The 17,917-nt window shown below is 40.2% G+C and overlaps 1 protein-coding gene across 3 annotated transcripts in view; it reads left to right on the forward strand.

Annotated features, from left to right (window-relative positions):
* ZFYVE28 (zinc finger FYVE-type containing 28) overlaps nt 1-17,917 on the forward strand; it is a 629,789-nt gene that overhangs the window by 572,002 nt on the left and 39,870 nt on the right. For all 3 annotated transcript variants that reach the window (XM_029592250.1, XM_029592232.1, XM_029592241.1), the window contains 2 exons: nt 2,538-2,692; nt 12,146-12,262. In XM_029592250.1, the coding sequence (XP_029448110.1) occupies nt 2,538-2,692; nt 12,146-12,262 (272 nt within the window). The remainder of the gene's footprint in view (nt 1-2,537; nt 2,693-12,145; nt 12,263-17,917) is intronic.

Genomic DNA, 17,917 nt, shown 5'->3' on the forward strand with positions numbered 1-17,917 from the left:
CCCCAAGCCCTCCTTAATAATGGTTTATGGACTTTTCCTCCAGAAACGTTTTTAAACCCGGCCACATTAAGAGTTTTCACCACATCCTCAGGCAATGAATTCCAGAGCTTAATTATTATTATTGTTTTAAATGTACTACTCTTCATTGCATGTCCCCTAGTCTTTGTACTTTTTGAAAACATAAACAACCAGTTTGCATTTACCCATTCTATTTCGCTCATTATTTTATATACCTCTATATTATCTCCTCTCAGCTGTCTCTGCTCCATGCTGAAGATCCCTGACCTCTTTTTAGCCTTTCCTCATAGAAGAAGTATATTTAATGATTGCTCAAATAAATGTTTGAGCCCCTGATTGATTGATTTTTAACAAATGCAAATCCATGAAGCCAAGCAACTGAGTTCAAAGTTATTAACTCCCGATGATAGTGTTTGATGTCCCACACATGGCATACATTTATATCATGGTAGTAGAATTAGTAATGAACATACTTTAATTTGATATACTATTAAATATATTAACAGCAAACATTACACCAAACTATTGTATCTTGCCTTTTGATCACTTATCTGATATACAGAAAAATAAAATGGTAATCTTGTGATTGTGATTATGTTGTTGTCAAAATGGCAATAACACGAGAACTGCTTTCATAGCCATATTAGGAATTAATTTAGCATTGTTGTTAATGTCATTCATATACATGGATCTAAATCGCAGTGGCCCTTGATCACTCCACTGCTAAATGGAGAGTTTGAATTTGTTTTTAAAAAAATATGGCAAGCACAGTCTTTTCCTCCCTTACTTGCTTCTATCCCCCCCACCCAAAATTAAAAAAAAAAAAAAAGGCTAGTATTGAAAACAAATCTAAAGAAATCTAGTTATTAAATAGTTAAGTAACTACAATAGCATGGCTTTCATTAACTGATTCATAAGAATGTTTCCTCCTCTGCAGAGTTGTTGTTTTTTTCACTAGTGTAATAGGAAAATTTGAATGTAATTTCTACTGCAGACATTTTGGGCATATGCCTCAGAATTTAAAAAATGTGGCCCTTAAGAAGGGTTTTAGTCAAGGGGGGGAGTGGTTGTTGTACAGCACAGTTAATTTGTTTTTTGGTTTTTTTTGTGGTTTTATTTTGCAGGGCCACCTCAAATGGCAGCCCCAGGGTGGGAATGGAGTCTAGTAAGACCCTGGTGACTGTTTGTTTGTTTGTTTTTTTAACTTGGCTCCCCCCTTCAACGTGTGGGCTGCAGGGCCCTTGAAGGTGATGGCAGTCCCATGCATTGTGGGCCACCATTGCGGTTTGATTAGGCCTCAGCCGTGTTCTTTTTGTCTGGGAGGGGTATATTATCCTGGGATTGTGCCTCCCTCCCCGCCCCGATAAAATATTTTGGCTTAGTGCATCCAGGCCCAAGTTTGTACCTGAGGCAATGGAGAGTGAAGTGACTTGCCCAAGGTCACAAGGAGCAAAAGCAGGATTTGAACTCTGATCTCTCTGATTCACAGCCCACTGTTCTAACCACTGGGCTACTCATCGACTCTGGGGTTTTTTAAATTAATGAATCTAAAGTTTATAGAAAATGGAGGCACTGGGTTGCCAATACATTTTTAATTCTGCTTTTCTAAAACTTTCAGAGCATGTGTTTCAAGGTGTGTTAGCCCTTGAACAGGTGAACAAAAATTTAAATATATTATAATGGTAATTCTTTATTAATCATTTTTCATGAAACATTTCATCAAAGAGCAGCTTAACATTTGCTTTCCTTCTCATTTCAGGACTGTGGGGTCTGAAGCACAGTCTTTTTATGTGAAAATGTACTTTGCATATTTATCAAAGGGAAGCAAATATTTAAAGAAAAAAAAAGTTATATTATCAAGTTAACTCTTGTGTCATGTGGCTGGTATTGTTAGCAGCTAATGCTTGCCCCAGCTCTGTCCTGGAGGAAAACCGTTTTTGTCTGTTTCTTTTCAAGTTCAATAGTGAAAATGGTTTTGCAGCTTTGGCTTGGACTCATATTCAAGCTTAAACAAATGAAATAATTGCTGCACAGTTTATTCTTGATGTCTTGGATGGGGAGGAAGAGAGAAGCTTTGAGCTCCACCAATTTGCATGATTCAGATAAGTTCCCAGTAAGGATTCTGCCTTTAGATTTTCTGACTTTTCTCAATGTTGTATTTTCGTGTCATGATTTTTAAATTTCAACGCCTGATGTGGGTAAGAGAGAGAGAGAACCATAAATATCTGCCAGTACAGGAAGACACTATCTATAAAAAAAAAAAAAAAGGCATTTTTTTCTGTAACTTTTTTTTAAGGGAAAGATCTTATGGCTTCCAGTAGCCATTCCTTCAATACTTATAATTCATTTTACTGATAGCTTCTCAGAGACATACTGCGAGAGAGAATGTATAGAAAGTCCCTGGTTCTAGCTAAATCGCTTGGAAAGGCTATTGAAGAAAAATGCCCTTTTAGAAAATAGATTTTAGATAATCTCTGAAGGAGATAAAAGTTTTAATTACTCTGTATTGATTTTTACAGCAGCTTGATGACCAGTTCCTGTTCATCAGATGACACAGATCAAGAAGAGATCCAACTTGCCCTGCAAGCTGCTAAAATTGCTTCGAGGGAAAAAATCAGATCTCGCTTTCACAGCAGCAATGACCTCATTCACAGACTCTTTGTCTGCATCTCAGGTGCTTTCTCTGCATTGTTGGTTATGAAAATTAATTGTGTTTTCTGTGTAAAAAATAATAATAATAATAATGAAGAAACAACACATTGTACGCATAGACCCGTCCCTGGGATCTTTATCTTTGTCGTCGAATGCGTTTCTGATCTCAGAACACAGAGGAAATAATTTTCTTGTAAATTTAGATGTTCTTGGTGCTGTTTTCATGAGCTCAGCAAAGTATGGTTTTGTGTTGTTTTTTTATTTTTGCCTACAGATTGCTAAGAAAAATATTTACTACTAAACATCTGATGCCAGTTTGTTTTGTGTAACTGTGGGTGGGGATCAGTTTTGCGTGTAGCTGGCTCAGTTACAAAGTAGAGACGCATTTGGGATGCTCTTACTGCCTTTTCTTGCAGCGGCTGGGTAGGGTCCCTTTGATAACTTATGTAAAGTGCTCTGCATCTTCTATTTGTGCAGGTGAGTGAGGAGGGAGAGGTAAAACAGTACACACACACACCTCTCCTCCCCCTCCCTAACAAGCCCACCTGTGGGAGCACCTTTCTCTCTCTTTTGGCTAAACATGCACACGCTATGGAAACACGTGTGGATGCTTTTAGCTGAACAGAAGAGGGGCAGAGTTTGGAAGACAAGCATTTTATCCAGTTAACATGTCTCTGAAAAATCTCCCTCTAGGTGGCTACGTGTATTTTGCCTGCAGAGCAAAAACACAGAAGCTAAAAATCAGTCTACACTTCCAGATGTTAGCTAAACTGAGCAAAGAGGACACTTAAAAGAGCAGTTTTCAAAAGCCATTTCCCTAGGCGAAAGAACTTTTCAAAAATCGCCCAGCTTGGGTGTGGTTAAAAGTCTACAACATGTGCTTTCATCATGCATTCCTGGGGTGGGGTTTAGAGAAGGGGCGGGGGGGGGGGGGGGGGGGAAGATGTTCAGAACTACGAATGTTTTGTTTAGCTTTTTATTGCTGGGAAAAGTACCTGCAGAGAAGACAAGTGCCAAACTCTGTAGGTACTTTTTTCCCAGGCAGTTTTCAAAGGGTAAGTATACTTTTACGTTCCCTTTGAGAGATCTGGTGCAGAATCTGCTGGTAAAAGTACCTGTAGATTTTGCACCTGCCTGCACAGTTTTTAAAAATTGCTGCTTTAAATAATCCGTACCACGGGAGCCTAAAGTTATTGACCACAACCCTGTTGTACCAAATGAGTATGACAGCACTGTTAAACTCAACCTTGTCAAAAAACAGGTTAGAAAAGCATCTTAATCACTTTCCCCTTTTTAAGATTTATTTCCATGTTAAAACACTAATGTTGTTTTGTCCTATTATTTTTCCTGTAAACCGTTATGATGGCAAAACCGAATACACGGTATACAAAACATATTAAATAAATAAAATGTTTTTTGTTTTTGTTTTTTTAACAAAAATGTTTTCTTTCAAAACCTGAGTGCAAAAGAGTGTATGCAATTATTGAAAAAATTGTTTAAAACAAATACATTATCATTCTCGTTAAATGCTCGTATACTTTGCATAAGTGTCCATCACAAACATGTAAAGTCAGATCCCTTAAACAGTTCTTCAGTTATCATTTTGCCATATTTCAGCAGGATATGTGCATCTTGAGAGGGTGGGGGAGGAGAGAAGATATTTCATTACTGTGGGGCAGGGGAAGGAGGATGTGTCACTACTTCATTGCTGTGCGAGAAACTCCATGACAAGAACAGATTATCACACATTCAAAACATGCCTTAAAGCATTTTTTTCTCTAAATGCTACCATTTCAGACACATCTTACCTCTACATCATTCAGGTATATTCCTACACAGGAAGCAAAGAAACAGGCCTGGCGCAACCGGGTGTGCATAACCGTGCATTTGCACGGAGCAGCACACCAAAGGAGGCCGCGGGCTGGCGGCAGCAGGAGAGGCCGCTGGCGGAGCTTAACCAGCCAGCGGCCAAAGAAGGAAAGCACCAGCGACGGAAGGAGAGGCCCAACTTCCGGGTATGGGTATGCATGCGCACACACCCGCGCACAGCATCTGCTTCCACCCCCCCCCCCCCCCCCCCCAAGCAGAAAAATCATTGGGCCATATGGCCTGAAATTAGCAAGAGGCCTGTGGTGCCGTGGTGGAGCTCATCCTGCCATGGACCGAAGACAGCACGGGAGGCCCGCGGGTCCATGGTGGAGCTCATCCAACCATGGCCTGATAAGTGACCATGTGTGTATGTGAGCTTGTATGTATGTGTGAATGAGTAAAAGCCTGTGTGTGTGACTGCGTAAGAGCCTATGTGGGTCTGTTTGAGAGCTTCCGTGTGTGTCTGTGTTAGAACTTGTGTGCCTGTGACTGTGTCTGGGTGAGAGCTTGTGTGTTTGTTTGTGTGTGCGTGCCTGTGAGAGCCTGTGTCACATATAGGCTCTCACAGGCATGCACACACAATGTATCAGTGAGGAGAGGCAGCCTATGTATGTTAGAGAGAGGGGAGTGTGTGAGAGAATGAATGTGTTGTTGTGTATGTGTGTGAGAGAGAAGATAACATTTATGTGGCCCTATCTCCTCCAATCCTTGACAACTTCAGGGTGACTGGAAATCAGATCCCAGGTATGGAGAGCAGGTTTTTAAATCCTTATTCATTTTAATTATTGGGTGTAATTTTGATGATTCTGCTCTTTTGAAAAAAAATTTTTGGAGGGGGGGGAATAGAACATTTTTTCATTGAATTTTTTATTCATCAGATTTTTGAAATTTTTTTTTTGTTTGGGAAATTTTTGATATTCAATTCATGGTTTGAAATGTTCTTTTTATGAATATTTAATTAAAAGCACAGGTTGCCCGCCCTTCCTACATTCAGTGCGAGGTATAATATAGAACATATACAAACAATAGAGAAGGAGGGAAAAGGCAATGCAAAATCTTGGTGGGGGGGAGGATGAGAAGATGGACAAGTATTGAGGGAATGGGTTTGTTTGTGCTAGGGGGTCAGAGGAGAGGAGAGTGGAAGACTAGATAGCATCCTCTGAAAGGGGGCAAGTTAAGGGTAGTCTGTCATCATCTAGGTTGGAGAATGTTCTCTTGAAGAGGAAAGTTTTTTTATGGCTTTTTTGAAGAAGGTTCTTTCTCGGAGGCATCTTATTGCCTTTGGTAGGCTGTTCCATAGGTGTGGTCCGGCAGAGAAAAATGGGCGTCTCTGGTTTCCTCGAGATGTGTGAGCTTTGTAGGCGGACCATCAAATAGCATCTGGTTAGACAATCTGAGTTGTCGGGAGGGGGGGCGTGGATTTTTATTGTTGAGAAGAACCATGGGGAGTTTATGGATCGAGGAGTGGATGATCATTACAAGCTTATATAATGTAAATATAATATGCATGTTGTAAGTGATTTTTGCCTCAGAAGACTATACTCTTGAATATTGTTTTTCATGTAAAATTAGTTATAAATGCATAATTTAATTGTGTGTGACTGTAAAGGATGTGGGAATGGGTGTGTGTGTGTGCGGTGGGGGGGAGGGGCATGTGAGCAAGGCTGTAAGGTTTGCCTAGGATACCTATTGCACTTCCTTCCTTATCCATGGATTCTGGGTTGGGGGGAAGGGGGCTTGTCAGTTTTTAAAAATAAAGATTGTAGGACAGAGCTGGGCATTATTTGATGAATTGACGGTGGGGGGGGCAGCACAGTAATTTTCTGCCCAGGGCAGCAAAAAAACTAGCACAGGCCCTACCAGAAAATTTTGGTTAAATAAGCAACATTCACCCATAACAAATATAATCAAAATTAAATGAGTGCATATAATTTAAACAAATATTGGAAACAATTATATATAAAAGAATTTATTTAGACCAAATTTTCAAAAGAATCACAAAAATTCAAAAAACAATTAGCATCAATTAAATTATCATATGTAACGTAATACAATTTAAACCCACCCAACCCAGAATCAAACTACCACCTAAAAACACACTCACACGCAATAAAACTTAACTTCATGCATACAATTCAAAAATTAATAATTAAGACAACATATATACATATCCTCGTCACCAAAAATTCAATAATGTCTTCAAAATATTATTGCAAAAGAAGCTCAGTCACTCCATAGGATACAAAAGAAGGGACAACATATATATCAAAAAGTTGTTCACACTGTGGAACAAATCCCCAGATGCATCTTGTTACACCAGAATAGATCAGTTTCATACATCCAAAATTAATTGAAAAAGGTTCAACAAGTGCCAAAATCAGTCAATATATTCTGCAGTCCAAGTAATAACTCCCAAAGGTGTTCCAAATCCAAAGAGCTGGTTCATCAAGTGCCACAATCAGTTGATGTATTCTACGATCCAAATTCTAACACCCAACATGGATCCTTGTTTTGCCTCACATTTGAGGCTGTATCAGAGGAGCTAAAAAAATACTACTTTCTATTTGGGTACTTGCCCCAGGTACTTGTAGCCTGGATTGGCCACTGTTAGAAACAAGATGCTGGGATTGATGGCCCCTTAGTCTGACCCAGTATGGCATGTTCTTATGTTCTTAAATAAGAACCAAACAAAAATACAAAAACAAACTGAACCCTGCCATACCTGCAGTCCCATGCACAAATGAAAATCCACCCATAATTTACAGCACAATATCTGCAAATAAAACACAAAAACAAAAGACTGAAGCAAATGAAAAATATAGAAAAAAATGGATTAGTAAACCAGCCTTTAACATCCAACTTAAACAGAAAGATGCCTCTAGCTCACCACACAGTAACATAGTAATGATGGCAGAAAAGGACCAAATGGTCCATCCAGTCTGCCCAACAAGCTTCTTAAGGTAGCATCTGCTGTGCCATGCAGGTTATCCCCATATTTCTATTAAAGGTAGTAACTGCCACGCTGTGCAGTTATCCCTTAGCATTATGTAAGGGTAGTAATATTTACAATCAGATCAAGCAACCGTTAAACCCATAAAAAAAATTACTGCTAACAACATTTTTACTGGGTGAGGAGCCTTCCTGAAAATTCAGACAATGCTGCTTGACAAGCTTTGCTTTTGGACTTGGCCATAGAAGCAGCCCTCTGCTTTTTCCTTTTTGTCTGTGTCTCAGTACCCCAAACTGTTAGAAGTCGGGGCCCTCTTGTTGTTATCTGAATCCAATTCCCTTTTTTCCTCCCTGCCGTTGATGCAGAGAGTGATGTTGCATTTGCATCAAAAACATCAAAAGGGTAATTACTGCCACTCTGTGCAGGTTACCCCCATGCTTATCAGTACCCCAGACCGTAAAAGTTGGAGCCCTTGTTGGTTGCTGTCTGAATCCAACTCCCCTTCCCCTCCCCCTCCCTGCCATCGAAATAAAGAGCAATGTTGCAGTTGTGTCAAAACCAGTAATAGAACACCCAGTTTTACGAGTGTCCGTTTTCCTAACCTGTGCACAGCCACAGGTAAGGAAAAAGGACGCTTATTAATTGAGCATCTCTTTTCCTAACCTGACCGTCGGTGCGCTTTTTTTTTTTTTTTACATTCTGCCCTTTTTGTTCCTCTGACTTAATATTGCCATGATATTAAATCGGAGGAGGTACAGAAAAGCAGTATGCTTTTCTGTACACTTTTGGGCTGCTGAGAAATTAACGCCTGCTCTGGGCAGGTGTTAATTTCTGAGTATAAAAATGTGTGGGTCGGGTGCACATTTTTTTTGGTGAGGGGGGAATTGGGGAGAATAGTTAATAGCCTCATCAACATGCATTTGCATGTGACGAGCGCTATTAGTTTCGCGGGGGGGGGGGGGGTTGGATACGCATTTTGGACATGCTAATCCCCTTATAGAATAAGGGTTTTGGGACGCACGTCCAAAACCCGCATCCAACCATGGATTAAACAGCGCGTTCGGCTGAGCACACTGTATTGCATCAGCCTGATATTCAGAAAACATCAGCTCTTTACCTGCTAATGTGTGCGCTCCCTCAGATTTCTGCATCCCAAATGCATGGCTCTGCACTTTCACCAAGCATTTGATTACTTCTAATTCTGTCTACTCCCTCAGGTGTGTCCACTGTGTTACAGATCTTTGTATCATCTGCAAAAAGGCAAACTTCCTTCTAAACCCCTCTTCAGTCTCCCTCATAAAGATATCGAACAGAACTGGCCTATGATCGTGACCATAACAAAAGTCTAGAAACATTAGAACGTTATTTCAGGGATTAAAAATTGTTCCTTTTTTAATTTTAATTATAATTTATCCACTAGAGCTAACATCCCCTTTAACATGGTGTGTTAGCAACGTTCCACTGGCGGACACGATGAAATGGATGCGTTAGTGGGAATTCCACAAAGAAAAATTAGAAAAAGGAAAAACAGATGGCCCAGTGTGAGAGGCAGGGGCTGTATGCTGCCATGCAGGATACCTGCATTCATTTTCCAGACCTGGCTCCTGCTCCTTGAGGTGGCCAAAGCTGAAGATGCTGCAGTGGCATTCACGGCCCCTGCAAGGGGTGCGACTGCAGACGAAGAGTCAGGGAGAGCTCTGATTGAGCTGGAGACGCAAAGGAGCAGGAAGAAAGTGCCAAGCCGAACCAAAGGAAGAAACATTGACACAATCTATCCATCTACTGTCATTTTAGACATTCATTTTTTTTTCTGATCAGTTATAAATATTGATTCCATCACTCAGATGCACAGACCCACAGAATGGCAAAGTAACATCTTAATAATGACAACATCCTGCCACCAAAGGACTGGGCAGAAGGATGCTGAGCTGTGATTCATGGATTACCCCTAACTGTGAAATTCCCAACTTTTTTATTACCATGAAAACTTTCTCTTGGCTTTCCAAATATTTTTTAGTTCATTATCTATATTGATTTTCATACACTCATAACAACTTGAGCATCCACACTTGATCAATGGTCTCCAAAATGATACTGGGTTGTTGTCAATATCTGTACAGATTGGCATTTGTGATCATTATGTTCATGATAATATTGAACTGTAAATATTGATTATTCCAATTTCAGTCACAATAGTATATTCCTATAAGAATATAAACTGATGTAGCTACTCTCCTAATCACAGAAGGCCCCAAGGTATTAGGTTTCACTTGCTATTTTAACTAGAAAGGTTGAAGTAGCATGACTTAGACTTAGCCTTAACCTTTGAATTCCTCCAGATCAGTATCAAAAATATGAGGGTCATGTTTTTCCCTCAATAACATGCCTGACACATTCTCATATGCTGTTCTTCTCCATAGTGAAACTGTAGTGCAGTGCTCGTCATTGTAAGGCCCGGTGGCTGTTCCATCCACCCCGTTGTGGCTCCTTGACTCTTTTCTGTAGATAGTCTGGTTCCACTTTCTCCAGAGAAACTTACAGTTAATGCCACCTTCAGATCCATACTCTGTTGTTTTTTTCTGGCACTATGTGATTCTCAATGAGTTGGAGCTGCATGGTCGTCCTAATTCCTGTGCTATTCTGGTTGAAACTATGAGCACAGCAAAGGAATTTGGGTATCCGAGTGGCTCAAACTCACAGAGAGCCATACGGTGCCAGAAGAAAACAGATCAGCGGTTCTGGGAGGCAGCACCGATAGCAGTTTCCCAAAAGATGAGGGGGGATTAACAAACTGGGGAAAGAGCTGCTTGGGAGGGGATGGAGGTGGAAGCTGACTGGTGGGAGAGATGGTGGGAGTTGAGATTAGCAGGAGGATGGAGTGGGAGACGAGGCATTTTAGGGGGAAGTGTATGTGGAAGTGTATTTAGGGGGACACAAGCTTGGGGGGGAGAGAATGTGTGTCTGTGGGCAGGAGATGGACTGAGAGGAACTGATGGGGCAGCAGACTTCATTTTAGTTACATGAGTCGCTCTGAATGTGGCTGAGCAGCTGAGTCAGCCACATCATTAGAGGGGAGGGGTCACTCTTGGAGGAGGACCCACCCTCCTTGCCTGGGCTCTGGCCTCTTTGTCCAGTAATTGGCTCTCATATTGAAGTTATTTAGCAAAAGTGACCCTTGCTTGAAAATAGTGACAATCTCTGCTATAATAGCATTCCAGAGTCCCATAGTTTGGTGTGTTTTTTTTTAACCAGAATCCCTTATTTTGTTCTCCATGTGCTTATATTTTTTATCCATATTTTCTTAGAAAATTCCAAAATGCAACACTTTGAAAATATGAAAGGGTACCCAATTTGAATTAATTTCTAAAGAAATATGAAAATTGTTTTTAAAATTCAAAGCATTTTCTTACACATTAGGTCAAAATGAGTCTGAAATTTTTTTCAAATTGAATATTTTACCTTTTTTAATCTTCATCTGTCTAAAAAAAAAAAAAAGCAGTTAAATTGATTTCAGTTAAAATATTAGCTCTGGCAAGTACAGGATGGCTAAGATAAGTGGAAATAGCTGAAAACCTGTGTGTTTCACAAAAATGTAACAACTTGTCATCCGGTATATAATACATTAAAGGCAGCATTACCAATGAATCCCCCCCGTACTGCTTTGGGTAAAGCGATGCCATCAGGATCGCTGGAGTTTACTGTTTGTGTTGTGCAGTTGTTTCACAAGCTAGTCAATTATGAAAAATGTGATTTCTGCAATTCCAAAAAAAGTAATAAAAAATATTGATAATCAGTTTAAAAAATTACTCAAAATGTTTGTAAAGCATATTAGATAAACTTGCTGTATGACAGCACAAGTATATATTGTATTGCAGGAAAAAAGGGCAAGCTGTAAGTCCATTATGTACATTAGCAGAATGGTCATCCAGGGTAGGTCACATTAAGGCCATTCATCAGAAATATGTTTATACCATCATATGTTTATACCATCAACTAGGACACCCTAGGTTAAAGCACTCTTAAGCCTTAACCCGTATTCTCTATTGTATATCTTAATTTATTTCCATCTTTACTTCCTTCCAGCTATATAAGCTTCCAAGTTCTTTACCCTTGTTGAATGTAACTTGCCTTATTCATTTCTTTTGTTTAATTTTCTTCAGTTATGCTACAGTTTACCATTGTTAAATGTAAACTGATCCGATATGGTTATTACTATGAAGGTCGGTATAAAAAAGTGTTAAATAAATAAAATAAATTTTGGTTTGCTCTTGCAATAAATATATAAAATAGTTTTAGTAGCAAGAGTTGCATCTCATATTCTAATAAGTTGTTTTCTCGTTAGAGATATTTGTATCGTTTATTGAGAAATATTTATAAATTACATTCAAGATTACAATACATCGCTCAAAGAGATTTACCCATCTTAAAATCTCAGAATCATAATACATAAAATCACTAAAACAAGTTAAAACTTAAATATAAACCAGACATTGCATAACATATTAAAGCAAATCATAACACAAAGCACACTGTACACAGCTGCTAGGTTTATACCCATACCTCCCATGAAAACAACCTTAGGACGAAGAATTGTATTTGTGAGAATTATGAATCATATCACACAATTAATTGTTATCTATTTTTACAAAATGCAAGGTGTTGCTGACCAGCTGCAGACAAACTATGCGAGTGACTTGCGCAGTATCTTAAAGACCCTGTTTGAAGTTATGGCAACCAAGCCAGAAATAGATGGCAAGGAGAAGCAAAAGAAAGGTAAAGAAAGCCAAAGTGCATGCCTTCTGTCATGCAGCATTTCATTTTACTCTTACAAAAATGTAAATTGCTATAAATCTCAGCAACTTTACCATTATGTCTTTTGGATAGGGAGATTGCTTTCTGCTTCCTTTGATCATGAAGATACCTCCCCAGAGCAATGATTCACAAACCTGCCCTCCCTGAGCCTTAGCCAGTCAAGTTTCCAGGATACTCACAATGAATATTGTATGAAATATATTTGCATGCCCTACCTCTATCACATGCATATGTGTTCTATGCATACTCATTGCAGACCTCCTAAAAACCCAACTACTGAGGGGGAGAGGGGTCTCTGAGGCAGGTTTGGGAACCGGTGCCCTAGTTCTGCAAAGCCACTTAAGTGCATCGGATTTAAAAGCAACAACTTGGACTTCAGGAATTGTCAGTTTCAGGAGCAGCATCCTGAACATGGTGCACTAATGGTTCTGTTCTACACATTTACAATGAATCTGCCCATTTCCAGCCGATTCCTGTACTTTATGCATTCACAGTTTGTATAGAAACCTTCACAGAGTAACTGTGTCAGAATCAAAATGTGTTCACTTCACAATATTAAAAGCTGTAACAATAAAATTATTAAGCTCTGGACCCTGGTGCATGGGAGCCAGTAGATGGCATAGCGGTCATACCCCAGTGAACCCCTCCCTCATCTTCCACCAGAGAATCTGCTGGGGAGGAGGAAAGAGGTTGGACAGGCTACAAAACGAGACAAGCAAGTCAGGGGTGGTAATCATCTCTGCCTCTGTGTTTGATAAGTTTCCACCCACCCCTTCAATACAACATATGTGAACTCTTTTATTGTTTGACTCCATTACAGTGTGGAATTTGGTTATGACTTTTGTACACTGTTTAATTTGCAATCAATCGTGACTAATGTACACTGTACAATTTTGTTTTGTTCTTGTTTATCAAACACTGTAATTATCATAGCCAAGAGCAGGGTGAGGGAGACCTAAGCCAAGTTTATTTATTCAATTTTATAATCCATCTTACTTAAGATAAAAACAGAGTAAAATAAAACATAAACCATTATTACAACAAATTGGAGGGGGTAGACAGGTATAGCAAGGCGCACAACAACTTACCTCTGAGGTGGAAGGCCCCAATCTCAATTGGCAAACTCAGTAGCAATGCAGGGAGGCCCACTGAAGGCAGGATTACTTTGCTTCTATCTTTCTACTGTAGGAAATTTAACTTTTGGGTCAGAGGTGGAGTTTAACTTCCCAAGATACATGTTCATCCATTCCACTAGAAAAAATATCTATTATAACCCCATTCCATTTTTTTAAATACTTGGATTTCATTTGTATGTGTAAATAAACAATCTCGACAGCCAGCTCTTCCTCACTTTTATCTGGATGGTTTTTTCATGCACAAAGGTCCCTGCTTACCAGGAAGTCACTGTCTGCTGCTGGCAGTGAATGGGATACCATGCTCAGACCAGACTCTGGTTGAAGGCATAGAGCTGCTTCCGGCAGCTTATCCATGCCAGTTCCTGGAATTCAGCGTGGAAGCTGGACCTGGTGAGGCTCCAGAGTGGCACTGCTTCTGCACCTGGATCCCTCCTTGTTTGGTGGATCTGCAGCTGTGCTGCTCTTCCCAGCTACACCTGACAGCTGCTCAATAGCAGTAGCATCGGCTGACAGTTGTGCTGAGACTGAGAGGAGCAAACGTGTGCTGACACTGAGCTGAAGTTCTGGCATCCAATTATCATTTTTGACAGTGATCACTGCAGCTGAAAAGCTTCAGAATGTGAAAGGGATCAGCATTCACAGGGTCTTTCTAAGGATTTTTAAAACTATGCAGGTGCTTTCCCTTTCATTTATTTTGCCTTTCATTTTTCCTCTTCCTGTTCTTCGCTCATCAACCAGAGCTGACTGCCCTGGGCCCAGGCCTGAAGTGTTTTTTTAGTTGCTCTTTTGTTCACTTGTGCTTTTGATCATCTCCATGTTAGAGGTCTCGACTGTTAACTGTGGAGGAAGGTGAAGCTTTCAAATGTAGAGAGAGTTCCTTGTCTGAGCTTGGTTGGCCAGGAATCACGCGCACATGGACGCGTGAGCGCTCCTTTTAAAATCGACCCCATTATTTTCTGAGAGAATTTATATGCATACTTTTTTTTTTGGAAATCAAAAAGTCCCAAATCTAACCCAGATGCCATCTCCTGGAGCATCTCTCCTCTATGCCTGTAAAAGCACGTACATATTTATGGTGCATGTGTGTGTGTCTGTGTGTGTATATATATATATTTGTATGCTTATAGTGGTCATGCAATTTTCTAAATTGCCATTTCTGTCGTCAAAGCACTACTGTATCCACAGAATCCTTTAGAGAATTAGCATCCCTGAGGGCAATTTTCAAAACCCATTTCTATGGGTAAATGGGGGTCTTTAAAAATTGCCCATCCTAGTACTGGTAAAATTGTGTATAGTGACATTGTGTCAGATTTTTTTTTTAACTCATGATGAAAGCAGGGGAGGGGAAGGGACTTGCAAGTTCTCATCTTTTTACCTGGAAAAATACCTGCACGTCAAGCAGGCTGGATAGATACTTGGGCAATTTTTCAAAGAGAAAAAAATAAAAACTTTCACTTTTTAAATTGGTGCAAAGGCCACATAGAATTGCACTTCTACGGGGGTTATTTTCAGCTGCTATAAAGTTTGTAGATCCTTTCTACCGGTTGACTTTAGAAAGTGAACATAAGAAATTGCCATGCTGGGTCAAACCAAGGGTCCATCAAACTCAGCATCCTGTTTCCAACAGAGGCCAAACCAGGCCACAAGAACCTGGCAAGTACCCAAACATCAAGAACATCCCATGCTACTGATGCAGTTAATAGCAGTGGCTATCAGTAAGTCAACTTGATTGATAGCAGTTAATGGACTTCTCCTCCAAGAACTTATCCAAACCTTTTTTGAACCCAGCTACACTAACTGCACTAACCACATCCTCTGGCAACAAATTCCAGCGCTTAATTGTGCATTGAGTGAAAAAGAATTTTCTCTGATTAGTCCCTGAGGCACTCCACTGTTTACCCTTTTCCACTGAGAAAATTGACCATTTAATCCTACTCTCTGTTTCCTGTCTTTTAACCAGTTTGTAATCCATGAAAGGACATCTCCTCCTATCCCATGACTTTTTAGTTTTCTTAGAAGCCTCTCATCATGGACTTTGTCAAATGCCTTCTGAAAATCCAAATACACTACATCTACCGATTCACCTTTATCCACATGTTTATTAACCTCTTCAAAAAAATGAAGCAGATTTGTGAGGCAAAACTTCCCTTGGGTAAATCCATGTTGTTTGTGTTCCATTAAACCATGTCTTTCTATATGCTCTGTGATTTTGATCTTTAGAATAGTTTCCACTATTTTTCCCGGCACTGAAGTCAGTCTCACTGGACTATAGAAACATAGAAACATAGAAATGACGGCAGAAGAAGACCAAATGGCCCATCTAGTCTGCCCAGCAAGCTTCACACATATTTTCTCTCATACTTATCTGTTTCTCTTAGCTCTTGGTTCTATTTCCCTTCCACCCCCACCTTTAATGTAGAGAGCAGTGATGGAGCTGCATCCAAGTGAAATATCTAGCTTGATTCGTTAGGGGTAGTAGCCGCCGCAATAAGCAAGCTGCACCCATGCTTATTTGTTTTACCCAGACTATGTTATTAGCCCTTATTGGTTGTTTTTCTTCTCCCCTGCCGTTGAAGCAGGGAGCTATGCTGGATATGTGTGACGTATAAGTCTTCTCCCATGCCGTTGAAGCAGAGAGCCATGCTGGATGTGCATCGAAAGTGAAGTATCAGGCACATTTGGTTTGGGGTAGTAACCGCCGTAACAAGCCAGCTACTCCCTGCTTTGTGAGTGCGAACCCTCTTTTCTTCTCCCCTGCCGTTGAAGCAGAGAGCTCTGCTGTATATGCATTGAAAGTGAAGTATCAGGCTTATTTGATTTGGGGTAGTAACCGCCGTAACAAGCCAGCTACTCCCCTCTTTGTGAGTGTGAATCCTTTTTTCCACATTTCCTCTTGCTGTTGAAGCTTAGAGCGATGTTGGAGTCACCGTAAGCCTGTGTATGTTTATTTAATAAGGGTATTGACTCCAGGCAGTAGCCATCATTCTGGCGAGTCACCCACTCTTCATTGGCAAGCCTCTTGACTTTATGGATCCACAGTGTTTATCCCACGCCCCTTTGAAGTCCTTCACAGTTCTGGTCTTCACCACATCCTCCGGAAGGGCATTCCAGGCATCCACCACCCTCTCCGTGAAGAAATACTTCCTGACATTGGTTCTGAATCTTCCTCCCTGGAGCTTCAAATTGTGACCCCTGGTTCTGCTGATTTTTTTCCTTCGGAAAAGGTTTGTCGTTGTCTTTTGATCATTAACACCTTTCAAGTATCTGAAAGTCTGTATCATATCACCTCTGCTCCTCCTTTCCTCCAGGGTGTACATATTTAGATTCTTCAATCTCTCCTCGTACGTCATCCGATGAAGATCCTCCACCTTCCTGGTCGCCCTTCTCTGTACCGCCTCCATCTTGTCTTTGTCTTTTTGAAGGTACGGTCTCCAGAACTGTTTCCCAGATTGCCCCAGAGCCCTTTTAAAATATTGGTGTTGGCCATCCTCCAGTCTTCAGGTACAATGCATGATTTTAATGGTAGATTACAAATTTTAATTAATAGATCTGAAATTTCATTTTTTAGTTCCTTCAGAACCCTGGGGAACATACCATCTGGTCCAGGTGATTTGCTACTCTTTAGTTTGTCAATCTGGCCTACTACATCTTCCAGGTTCACAGTGTTTTGGTTCAGTTCATCTGAGTCATCACCTTTGAAAACCATCTCCGGAACTGGTATCTCCCCAACATCCTCATTAGAAAACACAGAAGCAAAGAATTCATTTAGTCTTTCTGCAATGGCTTTATCTTCCCTAAGAGCCCCTTTGACCCCCTCTGTCATCTAACGGTCCAACCGACTCCCTGACAGGTTTCTTGCTTCGGATATATTTTTAAAAGTTTTTATTATGAGTTTTTGCCCCTACGGCCAACTTAATTTTACATTCTCTCTTCGCCTGTCTTAATGTTTTACTCTTAGAGAATAGCCACTGCCATTAGCAATGGTTACATGGAATAGACTTAGTTTTTGGGTACTTGCCAGGTTCTTATGGCCTGGATTGGCCACTGTTGGAAACAGGATGCTGGGCTTGATGGACCCTTGGTCTGACCCAGTATGGCATTTTCTTATGTTCTTATGTTCTTATGTTCTTAACTTGACAATGTTTATTAATTTTCCTATTTTCTTCAGATGGATCCTTCCAGTTTTTGAAGCATTTTTTTGGCTAAAATAGCCTCACCTTTTAACCATGCCAGGAATCGTTTTGCCTTCCTTCCACCTTTCTTAATGCGTGGAATATATCTGGACTATGCATCTAGGATTGTATTTTTAAACAATGTCCATGCTTGTTGAACACTTTTAACCTTTGCAGCTGCACCTTTCAGTTTTTTTCTATTTTCCTCATTTTATCAAAGTTTCCCTTTTGAAAATGTAGTGTTAGAGCTGTAGATTTACTTATTGTCCCCCTTCCAGTTATTAGTTTAAATTTGATCGTTATGATCA

This window comes from Rhinatrema bivittatum, chromosome 1 (genome assembly GCF_901001135.1).
Source record: "Rhinatrema bivittatum chromosome 1, aRhiBiv1.1, whole genome shotgun sequence".
Taxonomy (NCBI): Eukaryota; Metazoa; Chordata; class Amphibia; order Gymnophiona; family Rhinatrematidae; genus Rhinatrema; species Rhinatrema bivittatum.